Here is a 19589-nt window from a genome sequence, read left to right as displayed (position 1 = left end):
AGGGCAGAGGGAGAGGGAGAGGAAGAGAATCTCAAGCAGATTCCCTGTTGAGCATGAAGCCCCACATAGGGCTCCATCTCACGACCCTGAGATCATGACCTGAGCTGAAATCACGAGTCAAACACTTAACTGACTGAGCCACTCAGGCGCCCCTGAAGTTTTTTATAACCAAGTGTCAGAAGTGACATCCTCTTACTTTTGCTGTTCACTAGAAGCACATGGCTAGGTTGAACGCAGTCTCAAGGGAAGAGGATTACATGGGGCATGATTACTGGAGGCTGGGGTCATGCCTGGAGCACATCTGTATACTATATTTCTATCTATAGACGTCTTTTTTTTAAAGCACAAAAATGTTTCCTGCCTTGGTTTTGTCATACAATGGTGTATCTTGAAGCAATTTCCAAGTCAGTCCATAAAGACCTCCCTCATTCTTCTAGCAGTGGCATAGGATTTCAGGCCTGGCTCCACACTGAGGTGTTTTTTGGTGTTTTTTTTTTTTTTTTTTGATGTGCCATAACTTTATTAAACAGTCCTTTGTTGATGGGCAGTTAGTTAGGGTGTCTTTGACCTTTTGCTGCACACGTTCTTTACCAGTGTGAGAATGCATCTGGAAGGTAAATTCTTTTTTTTTTTTTTTAAAGATTTTATTTATTTATTCGACAGAGATAGAGACAGCCAGCGAGAGAGGGAACACAAGCAGGGGGAGTGGGAGAGGAAGAAGCAGGCTCATAGCGGAGGGCCTGATGTGGGGCTCGATCCCATAACGCCGGGATCACGCCCTGAGCCGAAGGCAGACGCTCAACCGCTGTGCCACCCACGCGCCCCAGTGGAAGGTAAATTCTTACAAGTGGGATTGCTGGGTCAAAGGGTATGTGCACTTCATATGGTAATTTTGAATGGCCAAATTGCCATTCAAGTGAGGTTGTACCAATTTATGTTCCAACCCCAAAGTATGAGAATTGTCTACGTCTCCACAGCTCCTTGAGGAATTTTTCCCCCACAAGTTTTAATGAAAAAGGAAAAGAGAAATCATGGAAGAAAAACTAAAAACCGAAGTCTAATGAACAGGACAAATTGGAGTCACTGATTTTTATCAAATGAAAATGGAACAAGGCTCTGGCATTTGTTTAATTTGATCTGGATTTACCAGGGTATTTTCCTACTATATTATACAAAAAGGGCAGGGACTCCTGGTTTATGTCTCAGTGTCCCTGATAATCTGTTCTGGCTCCTGTCACTACAATCTTAGATAGTGTCCTCCTCTAAGGTTGTGTGGATTTCTAAAAGCACTCAACAGTTAGCTTATCAGATTCAAACTTCATCTAGGATCTGACACTAGTAACTATCAAACCAAGTATACACTAAATAATTACTTACTTTGGCAGCTTTACAGCTTTGGTCATTTTTGTCTTTTCTACTGATGTTTCAAGCATTAGAAAGACTGAGAATGTTGTGGTCTAAGAAGTCTTAGAGCCCAGATATAATTCTCCTCCAACTCCTCGTCCTTTCTACCATCAGTTTCTGTCTTTGTATTTTCACAGAGTAATGCTTATTTCATTAAGGTAGATTTTTCCATTGTTAAATAGTTCTAGAAGTTAAAAATTACTTTGTACATTGAGTTGAGAACAGAAATCTGTTGTTATGTGCCTCACACATCTGCCTCCCCAAAATCTTCATTCATCCATGGTAAGCCTGTGGGAGCCATTTGTACTATGTGGCACTATTTTCCTTGGCACAGTTGATTAGACCAAAAATGAGCAGCTAACCTGAGCTGAACTATTTGGAAACTTACTGCTATGATTTTGGAATTTGGTTTCAGGAACTTTTTGTTGGTCTCTATGTAGGGGTAGAACTGAGAGGATAGATATGTGGTTGGGAGCTATCAGGTGGCTTATAGGTGATCTTCCATGTTTATTTATTATTTATTCAACAAATATATATTGTTTACCCACTGTGTGCTGGGCACGGATATAGGTACTGGGATTCAGCCCTGTCCCTACCTTCCTAGAGAAACAGAGCAAGCCTGACTGTAAAGATATTCTCTCTAATGTTGTCTCTACTATTTTTGTTATCTCTAATATTTAGTGGACTGTTCTCTCCTAAATAAACAACACAGTATTTCATGATTTTTTATCACATTTAACTTCCCCTCCTAAATGATTTTTTAGCACATTCTTTTTAGCAACAGCACTAGCACAATTGCTCAACGAAAGCTTGGTGGACAGCCACAGGATATTAGAAAGATTTTTCTTTGTAGCAACAAATGTGACAAGGGCACCAACATCACAGAGGTTCTGTGTGTGCTCACGGGATACCCTACAAAGGACAGTGGGTGTTCCTGTTTACCAGCTGCTGCAGCGCCGCCAGGTGGCCAACAGTAAAAGACGCTTGCAGTCCGTTGAGCCTGCCTGTGTAGAAATCATGCAATTCTTGAAAACTGTTTTTTCTTTGGAGATAAGAGGAGAGTTGCATTATTTCAAAACTGGGACATGAAGGGAGACGTGTAAACCTGCCCAAATAGAAAAACGTGCACTTTCTGAAAAGGAGACAACATTTTGTAAGGTCCTCGTTCTGCTCTCCGAGCAGCTTCTAGTTAACTCCTGGGAGTTCGCCCCAGAGGTGAAGTCTTGAGATTGAGATGGACATGCCCAAAAGTTCAATAGCATCCTTCATGAGGTCTTCCTTCTCCTCTTCTGCAGTGCCAGTCTTCTGGGCTCCCCTACACTGCCTCTGATATAGATTTCATCCATTAACTAATACTTGCCGAGTACCTGCTTGGCGCTTACTCTGTTCTAGGCAGATACAGCAGTAAATAAATGAGACTAAAATTTCAGTCTTCACTGATGACACTCTTACTGTCTCCTTTATGCCCTGTAAGTCTTTGGCAATAGGGAGCTGTCTCATTCCTTCTTCACTGGAACCACAGCCACTGAATTCCCCAATACCGGTTTCAGAACTCAATTGGTTCGGCATGACCATATTTATTAGGACCATTTCCCATGTCAGTTTTCTGATGGAATCAAAACTGTGCCTTCCAACCAGCGACAAAATACAGAAGCAGAAAGTTTATCTAGATTCTGTGATGGACTGAACAGTAGCCCTCCAAAGATGTCCACATCCTAGTCCCCCAAACCTGCAAATATGTTAACTTACATGGCAAGCGGACTTGGGACAAGACTCAGTTAAGGCTCTCGAGATGGGGAGATTATCCTGGATTGTCATGGTGGGCCCAGGGTAGTCACAAGGGGCCTTGTAAGAGGGAGGCAGTAGAATTAGAGTCAGAGAGAAGATGTAAGGAGGTCAGAGAGGAGAGAAGGTACTGTACTGCTGACTGCAGATGGAGAAGGAGGCCACGAATCAGGGAATGTAGGTGAACTCTAGAAGTGGGAAAAAGCAAGGAAAAGGACTCTCCTCTGGAGCCTCCAAATGAACACAGGCCTGCTGGCACATTTGAGACTCCAACCTCCAGAACTATAAGATAATACATCTGCGTTGCTATAAGCCACTGACTTTGTGGTAATTTGTTATGTCAGCAACAGGAAGCTAACATAGATTTCTACATGTCCTCCCTCACATTTGCCCTCCTTGCTTCCCATTCTCCCTGGTACAGAGAGCAGGGCATTTCTACTTTGTTCCTTTATTTTCCCAAGTCACTGAGATGTCCTGGTTTTTCTTGACACAAGCCCGTGTTTCTCTAACCATCTTGTCTGACCATCGGCATTCTTTGGCATATCCTCAGAGTCTCCAACTTTTCTACGAGAGTTTTAAATTATGTATTTTCAGTTTCATGGGTAGCTAGAAAATAAATATATAATTCAACTCAGAACCCAAAAGTCAGCCTTATCCTGATAAGAACACTAAAAGCATTCTTATTAAAGTCAGCAACAAGACAAGGACATGCATTAGTACCACTCTTACCTAATGTTATTCCGGAGGTCTGGCTGTTATTACACAAGAGAAAAACAAAAGATGGGGGGGGTGGAGAAAGGGACAGGAGGAGGTAAATTTGCAATTATTTGTAAATGACATGACTGTGTACCTGAAAGGCTAAGAGGAAAAAATGGAAAAACTATACAAATTATAAAGGAATTCAGCAAAGTGGCTGGACACAACATTAATGTATAGTAATCAATATATAAACAGCAATTACTTAGGACATATATAAATAGTAGAAAAACAATCTATTTACAGTAACAACAGAAAACCTAAAATAAATAAGAATAAAATAAGACATAGGCAAAGTCAATGTGAAGGAAACAGAACACAACTTGAAAAAGAAGAAAGGTGTGTTATATTTTTTGATAGACTTACCATGATAACAAGGTCAAAATAAAGCCTTATGTGTTTAGTTTTTTAAAAGATTTTATTTACTTATTTGAGAGAGAGAGAGAATGAGAGAATGATTGTGGGGAGGGACAGAGGGAGAAGCAGACTCCCCTTGGAGCTGGGAGCCCGATGTAGGACTGGATCCCAGGGCCCTGGGATTACGACCTGAGCCCAAGGCAGGCACTCAACCGACTGAGCCACCCGTGCTCCTGCCTTATGTGTTTAAGACCACTACACTTGGACTTTCGTTATTGGCAACCAAGTGAAATTGATAAGGGAAATAGTCGTTTCATTTCCTCTTCATAAGTTCATTCTTCACTTTGCCTTTATATTACGTGGTCTTATCTTAAGAATTTCAGTCTTCATGAGGATGTGCAGCCTCCCCACTGGCAGAAAGCAGGTCACAAGTTGAGGCCTGATCTCTTGTTGATCTAAGCCAAGCCCACCTTTGGACTGCCAGGTCATGGCCAGTAAGGGCTCCCTAGGAGATGTTGCCCTTTGCTAGTTGTCTTGACTTGCCATGAGTCCTTTAGTACATACACCTTTGCCACAAACACACATGCACACACCTACACACATACTCACTCACGTAGGAACACTATTTCCAGAATACCCCATCTAGACCATCTTAAGTTTTATCTCATTGATAAAATAATTGTTTCATGGTGGCATGCTCCTGGTAATCTTCTCACCAGGATCATAGCTAAAATAGCAATTTTTATTACCTTCAACATGTCACCAGCCCATTCTTGGGCTCTATGCTTGTTGACACCATTTTTACATATATTTTACTTCCCAGGCATTTTTAACTAAAAAAAAAAAAGCTTCTGCTAATTACTATTGTCAAAGGAATTCTAGACATCATCAATAAGCAAGTCGGGTAATAGTTTTTTTGGTAGGGGAGGGGAGAAAATGGAGAAGCTGCTATTGCCACTGAAATCCTGTCAGGCTAGCATTGTGGGGTGAGCAGGCAATCAAGTTTATCAGAAAGAATCTTTAATTTCACACAGAACATACCCTTCTTGAAGGCTGATCCCTGACTATTCCTAGAAGCAGCTGGGATTTCTCTCAGCCGAAGAGCTAAGTCTGATTTTTAGCTGTTTCTCTCTCCCTCTTTATCTTCTTTTTTTCAGAGCTGGGTGTTACAGGATTTTTTTCGCTGTTAGTGCTGGTGGTTCTTGGTCACGCTGCTTTGAAGAATGAAGAGGTAGACAAGACACAGTGGTGGGCAGCAAAGCAAAGTTTATCGAGCGATACCAAAGTGATAATACAAAGCTCCTAAGGAGGAAGGGGACCCAAGAGGGTTGCCAACAGAGTTTCTAAATCTGGGGGGTTTTATGGGCTTGTTGTCGCTGCTGTTTTAATCTGATTAACCCTCCCTGCGCCTGTCATCCAATCAGGTTTTTGTCATCTATCTATCACACGGGAAAGGGTGGAGGACTCCTTCCAGGGTGGTGTAAAATCCTTTTAAGGGTGGTTTTTTCTTAGAGTAGGGGCCCGTTGTCCCTGCCTTCCTGCCTTCCAACTATTCTTCATCACTGGCACATGCTAGAAAGTCATTAACTGCCAAATAAACAAATGGATGGGATTGTGCTTTCACCAGCCTCTATCCTGAAGTCTAGAGAGCAGGGAGAAGCTGCTTTAAAGGTTCTGTAGAGGGGCGCCTGGGTGGCACAGCGGTTAAGCGTCTGCCTTTGGCTTTGGGCGTGATCCCAGCGTTATGGGATCGAGCCCCACATCAGGCTCCTCCATTATGAGCCTGCTTCTTTCTCTCCCACTGCCCCTGCTTGTGTTCCCTCTCTCGCTGGCTATCTCTGTCAAAAAATAAATTAAAAAAATAAGGGTTCTGTAGAATGAATGTGCCACCAAGTAGGAACAGTCCATTGGCACACTGCAGGAGATTTTGGCTTTGGGGCAATCATTTGTAAGGTCTCTCTCTTTCATTGTGTGTATTGTTAAATGTTGCTTTTGTTTCAGCCTCTCCAATCCACCCTTTCTCCCCCTCTTATTTTAAAAGAAATCTAACATTTGGGAGGTCCGTAAAAGTAATGTGGGTCCTGGGCACTGAGCCTTCTGTGCCTAATGGATAAGTCGTTCTTATTGGTGCTGGGGGACTGATTGTTGAATGTTTTGTGTTCATCACCACTAGTAAGACTTAAATTGTACCCAGGAAGTAGAAAACTCAAATGCCTACAAGCAGGCCAGGTGTGGAGCATCTTGTCCACCACGTGTGTGGTGACAGTCCGGTGAACTGGAGTGCACAGCTCCCTTCCCAAAAGTTGCAGTGGCTCACCTCCACTGAGTTATTGCCAGACTTTCCCATTTTTCAAGAAACAGTGAAAACCCTGAGTATAAAAACAGAAAATGTCCCAATTTTAAAATGCTAGCTCAGATTTCAAAGAACAAAAACCTCCCGGGTTGAACCAAACAAAACACCTCTGGGGATTGCATCTGGCACTACTTTGCAATCTCCGTTGAACGTGGCTGCAGGGAGAGCCCTTTAAAACAGATGACAGGGACTAGAGAACCAACACATTAGGAGACAAATAGCATGGTTTTAGTGTGATTGTAAAAAAGTAATACTAATTGTAGAATTACTATTTATGTGTAGTCCCTTGGCAATAGTAATTGTGAATCTAATTAAAATTTTCAGATTCTGTAATATTCCATTTGGATGATTCATGCTATGTCATCCTCCTTAATTTGTGGTTTGAGTAATAGGGATAAGATTTTGTGACATATATGTGTTGAGGAGAACTTTGCTTATAACCGTGATCGTGAGTTTTTTAAAGTGTACTTAATTAGGCCTTAATAAAGGCCTGTGTATTACTTCTTGTCAGGCCACATTTGTCTGGCTTTCTTTAGGACTTTATGAAAAAGAAGAGAAGGAAGAAGTCTATGTTCCTTTATTTCTAACTCCTTAGGGATAAACATTTGGCAAAAATTGTTTCTGTGAGAAGTAGAACTTTGGGGATTTGAATGAAAAGCATGCATTTATTCACTTTATACACAAAATCAGCCTGCAGCATTGCCGGGACATGACTAGGCACAGCCAGTCTTACACCTTCTTCCTTCATCTCAGCTGATGATTTCACTTTAACCCTACATTGTAAACAATTAAGGTCTAATGTGATGAGCATTTTGAGTGGGAAAGTATTAGGTTCCTATGGAAACAGAAGCAGAGTCTCTTATCTTAGGCTTGGTGGGGGAGAGAGGTCTGTAACCCTTACTGGAGGAAGTGACATCTTCAGTAACAGCGTAAAATTGATTAGTTTTTCAGTTAGAGACCAGGATGAGGGTGGGAGAAGCAGCCCAGAATTGAAAAAGTGTGATAGGGGCGCCTGGGTGGCACAGCGGTTAAGTGTCTGCCTTCGGCTCAGGGTGTGATCCCAGCGTTCTGGGATCGAGCCCCACATCAGGCTCCTCCGCTGGGAGCCTGCTTCTTCCTCTCCCACTCCCCCTGCTTGTGTTCCCTCTCTCACTGGCTGTCTCTATCTCTGTCGAATAAATAAATAAAATCTTTAAAAAAAAAAAAAAGAAAAAGTGTGATAAAACCTCAGATTGGAAATAAATTCATTTGTACTGGAGATTGTGAAGCATCATTCAATTTTAATTTCAATGCATAGTCCTTGTCACTTTCTGATCATCTTATTTGCTTATTTGTTTTCTGTTCTTCCATCCCCATCTGCTCACACAGAACAGAAGCCCTAATCTGCAGATTCCTCAGTGCCAGGCACATATGACTGTTAACCTTTACTGAGGGCCTGCCTTGAGTCAGATTCTGTAATTAGTGCTTCCTTCATGGCCACCCCAACCTCCCTTCCCTCTCCTCCCAACACCGACCAGCAGACAAAATTTTACTTCTTCAGAGTTGGCTCAGTTGCTCCCTTCTCTGTGAAACCTCCCCATCTCCCTACCCAACCCTTACTCTCAGAATTACTTCTTTCAGGGTTTCCACCACTTTGATCTCTCCTTGAAGCATCAATTTCATTCTGCTGTTACTTTTCCCCATTCTTCATTAAGTTTTAAGTCATAGGAAGACGGTGATTTTTATTTGTCTCTGTGGACCCCTCAACACTTTGGACAGGATTTTATACACAAAATGGGCTCAAAATATTTTGAATAAATGAATTAGGGAGAGAAAGTGATGAATCCTTCTTCCCCTCCTGCAGCCCTGAGGGCACTCTTTTAAAATCTGAAGTCTGATTGACATCACAGCCCTGCTGAAGGCCACTTTTCATCTCAGACTAGAATTCTAACTCCTAAGCACCCTGCTCACTTCAGGGCCCTAGGTGAACTTGCTCCCACCCATCTCTCCAGCCATGACCCTCTCTATACCTCTTCTAATAAAACTTGACTGCTTATGGTGACTCTACAATAAGCTGTACTGATTCATGTCACCAGGGTTTTATTTCAACTACTCCACCTGGAATGCCCTTTCCATTTCCCTTGCCTGGCTCAGTTCAGGCATGATCGTCTCAAGCAAGTCTTCCCCCCCCACCCTTTTTGTTTTTAAAGTAGGCTTCATGCCCAATGTGGAGCCCAACTCCGGGCTTGAACTCACAACCGTGAGATCAAGACCTATGCTGAGATCAAAAGTCAGATGCGCTTAACCCAGAGTTATCTAGGCACCCCAAGTTTTCCTTCTTTGAATACAGATCCTATTAAGAACTTTAAAAAGGTACTATGTACAGAAAAGTTTATGGTGCTCCCCTCCGTTTATGTGATTAAAAATGAAAACACTAAACCACGAAACGTAATTTTAAATGGCACACATCTTACATGTATACTACATTTAGGATACTGTCTATGATTTTCTCTCATTCTCCCTCTCTGCATGTACCCATTTTGTAGATAACCTAAGAGTCTATCGGATGACGCCACTGCCGGATTCTCAGGTTGGGTCAAACGCTCCTTTTTTCCACTCCGCCGGCACCGTTCTATCTGAAAGTAACTTGAGCAAATTGCAAGTTTGTCTTTCGCACTATGGTGTAAGCTCCGGGGCTGGCGCAAACAGCGTCTTTGGCCATGGAGCGGGGGACCCCCCAGTCAGCTCCCAGGCGGACAGGTCTGTATCTTCAAGGAGCCGTTCCTTCCTCACCCAGGAAATTCAACGGGCTCGCACCTATCAAGGGCGGGCGCTGAGAAAAAAGTGAAATATCAGCCGGCCCTGAAAGTCAGGACAAGAAGATTCTCCAAATTTCCGAACCCACATGTACGAAGAGCAACCGAAACACCCACGAAAGCCAGCAGAGTGGTCTGGACCGGGGAAATTACTGCCACCGGAAGTCATGTGACACAGCTCTGCCCGAATTCCCTATCTCGGCAGTCGACTATTCGGTCTTGCAGGCTCCTCTGGCGGGCTCCGCTGAGATCCACTCTTTCGGCGCTCGACTCGCCCGTGCTGCTGCGGCCGCCGAAGGAGGGGCAAAGCTCAAGATGGCGGACAAAACGCCAGGCGGATCTCAGAAGGCCAGTTCGAAGGTAATTTCTTAGAGGACTTCATAAGTCAGTGAGTTTATCACTGCCATCTGGGGGCCTATCGACGCTTCTGGCCAGCGGGAGGAGGTTGGGGTGGGATTCCATGTTCTGGTCACGACCGTAGGCCCGGGCCCCGACGCACTGTGGTGCGCAGGTTGAGAGGCCTGGTATCTCCCCTTAGTCCCAGCCTGGATTCGGCTCGAGACTGGCGGGCCCAGGGTGGGTGGCGTGAGTAGTTCGGCCTGCGTTTGGCATTGGAGTGAAGTCAGCGATTTAGATTGAGGTTTGAAGCCTGAAAACGCGCCCCTGTATTCCTGTGTGTTGATCTCTAAGGCCGCCGGACAGCACCTGGGAGAGGCGGGAATCGCTTCCCGGTGCTTAAGTGTTTGCCTCTCTTTTCTCGGTTCTTTGGTTTTAGATCTCACACGCATCCGGTGTCCCTCAGATTCTCTCTTGCCCTCCCGGGAATAAATAACATCTAGGGCTGCAAGTTGTGAGGGGAGGACCAATGGTGGAGGGACGCGGGGTGGGAAGTGCAGAGGCGGGAGTAGCTCTCCTTTGCAGAGCTGCATCGCCAAGGTTAATGCTACGCTCCACACGTGGTCTTATCTCACTTAAGAGGAAGTATAAAATGAGCACCTTTTTTTTGAGGGTTCGTTTTCAAGGACTCGGGGTCTCCTGCATCTCCATGTTGTGTGTTCCATCGAAGGGAGAATTTCCAAAGACTTGGAAGCCACTCAGGATTGTTAAATTGATTTTGAGTTAACAGGGAACCGTGTGCATGTATTGTGAAACCATTGAGCTGTAGAAGTAGTTTAACAGTAGTTAGGTGGTGGTTAGCATCAGGTCTTAGTTGCCATCTTGGGCCGGTCATGTAATCGTTTTTTACTTTGAGTTTCTCATCTCGAACACGATATTAAAAGTAATAGGTACTGCCCAAAGTAGTTACTAAGCTTTTTGAAGTTGTGTAACACTTAAAGGTTCTAGGAACTGTTATATCTGGCAGAGCGTGTAGGATTATAAATCAGTTATTAGGAAGTGAAGTTTACGGTGGAAGGGGCGAGTCCTGCGTTTAGTTTGTTCTGAGAAACAACCCATTTTATACTTGCTTTATCAGTGTCTAATAAATCATAGTCTTTATGACATTTTGTGAATGATGTTCATAATTAGTTTGTAATTAGTAATGTCTTTACCCCTCATCCTTTAATTTTGTAGAAATTATAGTAGAGGGCCAGTTTTGGCTGTTTTACACCCTACTTTACTCCTTGTCAGTTTCTTCCCTCCCCGTATGTTTCCCGTCGGTGTGGAGCGGAATAGTTGGGTACATCACTCGGGCCACTTCCTCAACAGATGGACAAAAACAGCCCTGCTTGCTACTGTTAGGGAACTATTGCTAAAGCCACTACACCCGTAATAATTCGCACATAAGCTTCACAATTTTAGTTTCTTTCAAAATAATATTTTAAGTATCTCCTACTTGACGCCTTGGATACATTGAAAACATTCTAATGTATATGTTAAGGCTTCCTTCTAAAATAGTATTTCTCATGGTTGTGAGTATGTGGCTGTTCCTATAAGTAAATTGTTGGATCTTCCAGTAATCTTTTCAATTTATATATTGCTTTAGATTATCATCATTTCATGCTATTAAGAGATTCCTTAGGAATGCCTGTAAAAGGAATCAGTTTCCCAGGATTCAAATGATATTGATGTAATTTTCTTCATTAATATGGAGGGCTGCATGATGCAGTTAAAGATTATGGATTTTGATAACAAGCAAAAGACATTTGGATTCAAATTCTGAATTGGAAATTGAATATATTTGTGATAATAAGGCAAATTGCTTAAACTCTCTGGCCTCAGTTTTCTCATTTGTAATATGGATGTAATCTCTTTTTTACAGGGTTGATGTAAGGACTAAATGAATTAATGTCTATAAAGTACATAATAAATCTTAGTTCCTTTTACCCTCTCCTTTCTGTTCTTAGAGGAATTATAAAGTACTTACTTTCCAAAATGTTGGATAAATTCTAACCCTAAGGTTTAGACTCTTAAGTTGTCAGCTATTGTATAATGACTGCCCACATTGCTGCTTTCTATTTCTCACACAAGTCCAGAATTTATTGGAGAGAGTATCACATATTTTTGGCTAATACTACAGTATTTTGAATTTCTAGCCTTTGATCTCTGGTTTGATTTTCTTTCTTCTGGGAGATCAGATGAGTGACGCATTCTACAATACAGATGGAATGAACAGATTCTTTTGTTTCATGCTCATTCTTAGGTAGTTAAATTCCCATTGATATAGGTTGGGATGCTTGTTAGTCATATTTCTACACATTGAGGAAAATGTAATTTAAAAATGTACAAGGGAATGTAATGTACAGCATGGTAGCTCTAGTTAATAATACTGTATTGTGTATTTGAAAGTTGCTAAGAGAGTTGATCTTGAAAGCTCTCATCACAGGAAAAAAAATTTCTGCATGGTGAAATATGTTAACTAGGCTTACTGTGGTGATCATTTCGCAATACATACAGATACTAAATCATGTATATCTGAAACGAATATAATTTTGTGTGTCAATTGTACTTCAATAAAAATAAATTAGAAATAAAATGTTCAACATTCAGGATTTCTTCACTGACAATGGCAAAATTATTTGATGTGTCTTAATTGTAATTATTTTCTATGCATTTATTTGTTTATTACCAAATGAAAATATTGCTTTAGAATGGGAGAGGGCTGTTGGTACTGTGTTGTAGCTTTGATTTTGGGAAGAGAGATAATAACTGTTCCCTTAGAAATTTGTTAAACATATTTCCTTAGAATTTAATTTTATAAAGAGTAGTTTATTTTGATTTTAAGAATTTTGTTTGCTGGCACAGCAAAATGAGGATGTAAAGAGAATGCAGTATTTTCTTTCCTTCTATATTTCCTGTGTGGGTTATACTGCTAATATAATGGAATTATGTGCCCTGTTATTTCCCTCTGTGACAGTGTTTCTTTTTTGCCATATTGTCAAAAATTGGGTTAGGTAAATGAACAGGTAGAGGATGTTGCTGGGCTTCCTTGGACATTTAGTGCTGAATTGGTTAGGGAACTGCTTTGATTGCTGATTAACAAAGTATTTCACTCCTAAGAAATAAGTAAAATGAGGTTTGATTCAAGGCTTGTGATCCTTAGGTATTTATTACTGCTTGTGTACATTCTTTTGATGGTACCTGAAGATACCTAAGATTTAACTATGGTAAAATACTGTAAACAAAACACAAATCTTGAAAATTAGGTTCTTCATGGTTTGCTAGTTTTAGAGTGAAAGTTTGTTATGGTATGATTGTAACTTTATCTTAAAATATAAGGTGTATAGTTTTATGGGTGGAAGGTTGTCCTTTTTGGATGGAGAGTGAAGTTATGAACTTCTGTTTTCTTGATCGGTACTCTTTTAGCAACTTGAGTATTTGCAGCACTGGTGCTTGAATATGACTATTGATATGGTTTTTAAAAATTCCCATTTTGCTAGATTGATTGTTTTCTGAAAGTCTAGTTTTTATTTTCTTTTGATTTTTATTCCTGAAGCTTTTTTCTTCCTGGAAAGTAAACCTATGGAATATTCTCATTTGCCTTAGTGGCATATGAAAGAGGGGTTCATTTGGTGTGCAAGTTGAAGACTGCTGCCTCTCTACCACTTTTTCACAAAGATCATCATTTTTTAAAAATAAAAATAAAAACTTGGGTACAGGATATTAAACTTGAAAACATTAATGTTATAAATAACTTGCCTCTTATACAATTTTTAAGTAGTTTTAATATTTTATTGCAGACCAGCCACGTGTTAGATATTGTGCTGAAATAACTTTTCAAAAGGCAGGATGCCATTGCCAGTAGCACTCAAGGCTGTTTGGTACTGTTAGCTGTCTGTCTTCAGGAGTTAGATTTTTTTCACTAGGCTTTCCTCAGTTTAGATTAACTACAGGATATTCAAAATGTACTTAGAATTCTTCATGTATTAGTAGTGTTTTGACTATAACTTTAAAGATCATTTCAGGTTTTTTATTTAACTTTATCTTACATAGTACGTGTCTTAGTGATCTATAAAGTTTTTTTGAGAGGTAGCGCTTGGTTTGCCTTGGAGAGTGGTATTAAGGTAGGTAGCTGCTGGGGCGCCTGGGTGGCACAGCGGTTAAGCGTCTGCCTTCGGCTTAGGGCGTGATCCTGGCGTTATGGGATCGAGCCCCACATCAGGCTCCTTCGCTATGAGCCTGCTTCTTCCTCTCCCACTCCCCCTGCTTGTGTTCCCTCTCTCGCTGGCTGTCTCTATCTCTGTCGAATAAATAAATAAATTCTTTAAAAAAAAAAAAAAGGTAGGTAGCTGCTACTTGTGAGTAAGTGGACAACAAAGTATGTTGGCAGCGGAGTGTAACTTAATTTTGTTGGATAAATATTTGTTCAATAGATTAAGTCAACAAGTATATTGAGGCTTCCCGTCACTTCACAGATCTTGTGCTTGACTTTGAGGAAGAAAACATTAAATGAGGCTATACAAACTGGGGAGTGTGCTGTCTAGTGGAAAAAAAGTCAACTAATAATAGTGCAAAGTAGAAGTATCTAAAAGTTCAGAGAGAAGTGACAGCTGGTTAAATGGAGAGTGGGAAGAAGGCTTCAAGAATAGAGGAATTTGAGTTCTGAACAATGAGCAGAGGTTTGAAGGGTAGAGATAGGGATATAAAAAGAGATGGGTGAAGTAAAGGAAAAGTCAATCTGGGAATGGATTGGTAAGTGATCTCTTTTAGTCAGTTCATAGAGCGCTTGTGTAGGGAATAAAAGTTGCTGAGATGGAAGATAAGTTTGAGATAAATTGTGGAGATTTTGAATGCTACGGAGTAAAATTAGAGAGCCTTGGGAAATTTAAGGCAGGAAAATCCTTTAGGATAGAATTCTTGGGGCATACTTTAGGAAGAATTTGGGAGTGAGGAGGACCAGTTGGAAGATTATTGCAGTGCTCCTGATAAATACTGAGGATTGTTGCAGAAATCTCACCTCAGATCTTCTCTGGGAAGCTTTGTTAACTTCTTCCCCACTCCCATTAAGATCTGCCTGCCCCCTCTGCTCTAGTGGCCGTTTTACTTGACTCTTTTATTAGCTCTTAAGGCAGGAGGTATGTCTTATTTTACTTTATATCTCTAATGTAAAGCACAGTACCAGTAAATGATTGAATTAAGGGAAGATCTGGACCACAATTGTGTCTTTAGAAAGGAAGAGAAGAGTCCCTATAGAAGAGTTATATTAGAGGCGGGATGAACAGAATTTGACTCGTGATTATGAGAGGATAAAGGAGTCCAGGATGATCCTGTTATAATGCTGTTGCTGGCTAACATTTATTGAGCAGTTATTACGTGCTAGGCATTGTTCTAAGCGCTTTACCTGTTTTTGTCCTTCACAATACTATGAGGCAGGGTGCTATTCAGCATTACAGATAAAGGAACTAGGGCCAAGGTTATGAAACTGGCAAGTGCTAAAACCAGGAAGTCTGATTCCAGAATCTGTGCTCTTAAAAACATTTTACTACTTCCATATTATGAGTGATTGAGAGATACAATCCATTGTCAGAAATAAGGTCAATAGGAGAAACTAGTTTGGAAGGAATTTTAAATATATTGAGTTTAAGGAGCTGGCAGACATTCAGGTGAAGATGTTCAGGAGGTAGTTTGAGAACAGATGGGAACCCAGGAGCGGAACTAAGGTTGAAAATAAAGAATTAGAAGTCATCTCAGTACAGAAGAGATTGTTAAACTTGTGGAGATGTAAGTTGATGCTTTAGAGGACAAGAATAGAGGAAGACATTTTAGGAGTCAGTAATGGGAAAAAGCTGATGATGCAGAATGGTAGTGATGGAGGAATGAATGTTCCTGTGACGAGGTTGCTAATTTGAAAAAAGTTTTTATTCTCAGCCACCAACATATAGGGCCATATAGTATAGTGTAGTTGGCTTCACCTTTATCTCTTTAGCAATCATAAGAGTTATCCTTTTTTCTTTTGGATTTTCTTGCCATCCTTCACCACATCTATACTATCTGCTTTCTCTATTCTGAGATAAATTTGTCTTGTGTCTGCTTCTTTATTGTCTTAACCTTCTCTTAATTCTGCCCATTCATTTCTTGCTTTTGGGTCTTTTCATATGGGTGAAGAATTGTGCTCTACAGAAGATCTGTAAGCATCATTAATTTGTCGTTCCTCAGTTAAAAAAAAACAACATAAAAACCAAACCCAAGACATATATAATATAGTCAGGTCTAGGTTAAGAAGAGGGAGAGGCAGAGGTTCAGCTTCGGAAGTAGCATTAATATTAACTGTTTACTTGGACCACTAGCTTTAGATGTTGGTTATTTAAAAAATCTTATTAACTACTATTTGCATCTCTCTAACTCTTAAGCTTAAAGAAGTTCCATTCTGAACGGTGTGTAGTTATAGCTGCAAATCGGTGGAAAATGTCTGGTTTGCAGTAAATGTGTCCAGTGCCATCTTAGGTTAATTGAAATCAGCTGATGCATCTTCGTAAGCTATGCTGTTATTTTTAAATCCTAGAAATGATGATTTGGATGTTGTGGCATAGGAGATTAAAGAAAGAAAGGCTAGCACTGTTCTAGCTGCTCTTGCATGATTATTCTTCTGGGTGGACTTTAGAATTATTTTTGACAACCCCTATGCCCCCTTGCAAAGATTTTCCTTTGGGGTATCGAGCTGTTGAATGAAATTGCATTAAACTTGTAGATAAATATGGGTATAATTGACATTGTCTTCATGGGTTTTCCCATCCAGGAATATGATGAGTCTTTTCAGAAGGTGACTTGAATAACTGAATCCTTCTGTAAAGTTTGTGTTTTCTTCCCCCGGGTTGTGTACATTTCTTTTGTTGGTTTCTAGATGTTTTACACTTCTTGTGACTATTGTAATTAGGATATCATTTTTGTTACCTAGCAGGTTAATACTATTATATTGGCAAGCAGTTGATTTTTTCCCCCCAATCTGTTCAGCGTCTTGACTGAATTTTTCTTTTCTAAGACTAGTTACTGTCTTGGATTTTCTAGTTTCTAAGTGTGTGCAAATGGGCACATTACAAACTGTGTCTGAGTGTGTTTCAGAGAATTAAATTTAAATATTAAAAAATTTCTTTTTCCATACCATCTTGCCTTTTTAGAAAGGTTAGATGGGAGAAGAAAGTGAATGAGGAAGGACACAATAAAAGTTAGAGATAGAAAAGATGGATAGAAAGAATAGTGATGGAAAGTAGCTAGCTCAGTGCTTGGTGGTCTTGAGCTTATTTTGCTTAGGACCCGGCACAATGGAGTTCAGAGGAACAGACTGATTCAGTGCGAAAATCGGACCAGCAGTTCTTAGCCTTAAGTTTAGAGAAGGTAAGTAAAGCAATACTGTGTAGACTTAATGAGTTTTACTGTGTTTGCTCTTTTGTATATCTTAAAAATCTTTAGTTTTCTCTTAAAAATTAATACAACGTCTTGTGCATTTTATTTGAAATCTAGAACTTGGAGCTAGGGTCTAGTATTTGTGGTGTTAAAATTCTTGGTTTCACTTTTAACATTTGACTATACATAAAAGTAAGTAAAATCTCGCTACCCAATACCTTGCAAAATAAAAACAACTCAATGACAGAGTTTAATTCTGGGACTCCAAGTAAAAATTTCAGACAGATACCACATGTTATTTAGTTAATAGTCTTGCAGCTTGGCTGCTTTGCTGCATAGTGAAAAAACAAAATATTGTATGCCATATGTAACTTGATCTGTAGATCAATTAAGAAAAAATAGAATGAAATTTTAACAGTTGACATTGTTGGAAAGTGCCATTATTTGATGACTGAACTTTTTCTGTGCAAGTCAGCAGTAGTGATGTGCTGAAATAGAAGCAGCCTCCTTTAAAACAAGTTGTAAATGGTGGCCAGCAGTGGATTTGATGAAAGTGTTTTCTTTTTCTTGAACTATTTCTCCAGTAGCATTTGTACCTTTTATATTAAGGGTTTATGTGTGGAGTTTCTTGTTACTAGAATCTGCTGCTTATGTGACTGGGTAGTTGGAGGAAGGAGGGCAAGTTTCTTTGCTGTATAGCAAGAAGTTGCTGCTCTGTCAGTGTTGTGGCAGTAAACAGTGTATCTTATGACTTGGGAAGAGCTTTTGCATTAAAATTCTATTGTAAGAATAGTGGTTATGTTTCTAGTGTACAGTTTAAAAAGTTTATGTCTCAAATATATCCCACTCATTTGTATCATATTTTGGCACATATGCATTCTGCATTTTAAAGAATTGACTTGCACATTTATTTTGGATCACAGTCTTTTTGTAAAAGTTCTAGATTTCCTTTGGTTTTATTAGCTGAGGAGAAATTGCTACAAGTTTGGGAAGATTAAGTCTGTATAACTTGAGACATACTTGTTTTGTTAGCATAATACATTTTCAGATCATTTAAATACTGACTTTTTATTAATTGCAGACCAGATCATCAGATGTTCATTCATCTGGATCTTCAGATGCACATGTGAGTATAAAAGGCAATCTTTGTCTTTTTTCTTTCTTCTTCTTCTTTTTTTAAAGCATTTATTTATTTAAATAATCTCTACACCCAATGTGGGGCTCCAACTCCTATCCCCCCGGATCAAGAGGTGCACACTCCACAGACTGAGCTAGCCAGGCACCGCTTGTCTTTTTTCTTTAATATTTTTATTATATTGTATGTGTTTATTTTCTTTCATGTTTTTAGCTAGGTGCCCTCTTTTTTTTGTGTTCTATTTGTGTAAGTTGGCCCCCTCAGACCATATTAGAAGCCAAGTATGTATGTATCTTTATTTTTTATTGTGCTTATAAAGTTCTGTACATATACAGATGTGTATACTTGTACACTGACTGTAATTTGAGTTATACACACTTGTTCTTTTTTCACTGCACGAAATACCTTTTGGAAATCTCTGCAAGTCAACAGTTAGAGCTCTAATACAGTCTTTCTGTTGGTATTGTAATATTCCATAGGAGAAATTACACATGATTTTTTAAAGCTATTTCTCTGTTGATGGGCATATACTTGTTGTTTAGAACTTTTTGATATTTTGAATAATTCTTCAATAAACATTCCTTTACATGTCATTCATTATAGCAGTGCTCAAAGAATGGTTTTCAGACCCTTGCGGATTACTGAGAATTTTTCATGGGTTTTGTGAATTCATCTATTTTATAATAATACAAAGACATTTGCCTTTTTCATCGTTTTGACCCTTGCATTAATGGTGCAAAGGCAATTGATGGGTAAACTGTTGACATCTAACATGAATCAAGCCAGTGTTGTCAAAATGTATTAGTAGTCATTGTATTCTTCCCCACCTGGCACAGTAAAAGTAAAAATATGCTAGGTTCACTTAAGAATCTTCTTGATGAAGCAAACATTTATTGCTTCTTGATGAAACAGAAAATTATTAATATTAAATTTTGTCCTTGTGTATGGGTCTTTTTAATGTTTTGTGTGATGAAATGGGAAGTACACATAAGGCACTACCTCTTCTCAAAGTATGTTTGTCTTGAGGAAAGGTACTTGTCTGATTAAGTTGAGAAATGAAAACTGACTCCTTTTTTGATGGAATACTGTTTTTACCTGAAGGAACAACTGGCAAACTGTGGTTAATCAGACTTGGATGTTTGGCAGATATTCTCTTAAAAATAAAGGAAACAGACCTATTACTTCAAAGAAAACAATTATTTGTTACTGATATAAAATTTGAGCT

At 39.8% G+C, this 19589-nt stretch overlaps 1 protein-coding gene across 3 annotated transcripts in view; it reads left to right on the top strand.

Moving 5' to 3' along the window:
- The first annotated feature begins 663 nt into the window (after positions 1–663).
- U2SURP (U2 snRNP associated SURP domain containing) overlaps positions 664–19589 on the top strand; it is a 61717-nt gene continuing 42791 nt past the window's right edge. For 2 of the 3 annotated variants that reach the window (XM_026497197.4, XM_026497198.4), the window contains exons 1-2: positions 9186–9810; positions 18311–18355. In XM_026497197.4, coding sequence (XP_026352982.1) covers positions 9766–9810; positions 18311–18355 — 90 coding nt within the window. In that variant the 5' untranslated portion in view covers positions 9186–9765. Of the gene's footprint in view, positions 834–9180; positions 9811–18310; positions 18356–19589 lie in introns of those variants that run through there. The other variant, XM_026497199.4, reaches the window with a different exon arrangement.

This window comes from Ursus arctos, unplaced genomic scaffold, assembly GCF_023065955.2.
Source record: "Ursus arctos isolate Adak ecotype North America unplaced genomic scaffold, UrsArc2.0 scaffold_20, whole genome shotgun sequence".
Classification (NCBI taxonomy): domain Eukaryota; kingdom Metazoa; phylum Chordata; class Mammalia; order Carnivora; family Ursidae; genus Ursus; species Ursus arctos.
This window is presented reverse-complemented; position numbering and strand designations above follow the sequence as displayed.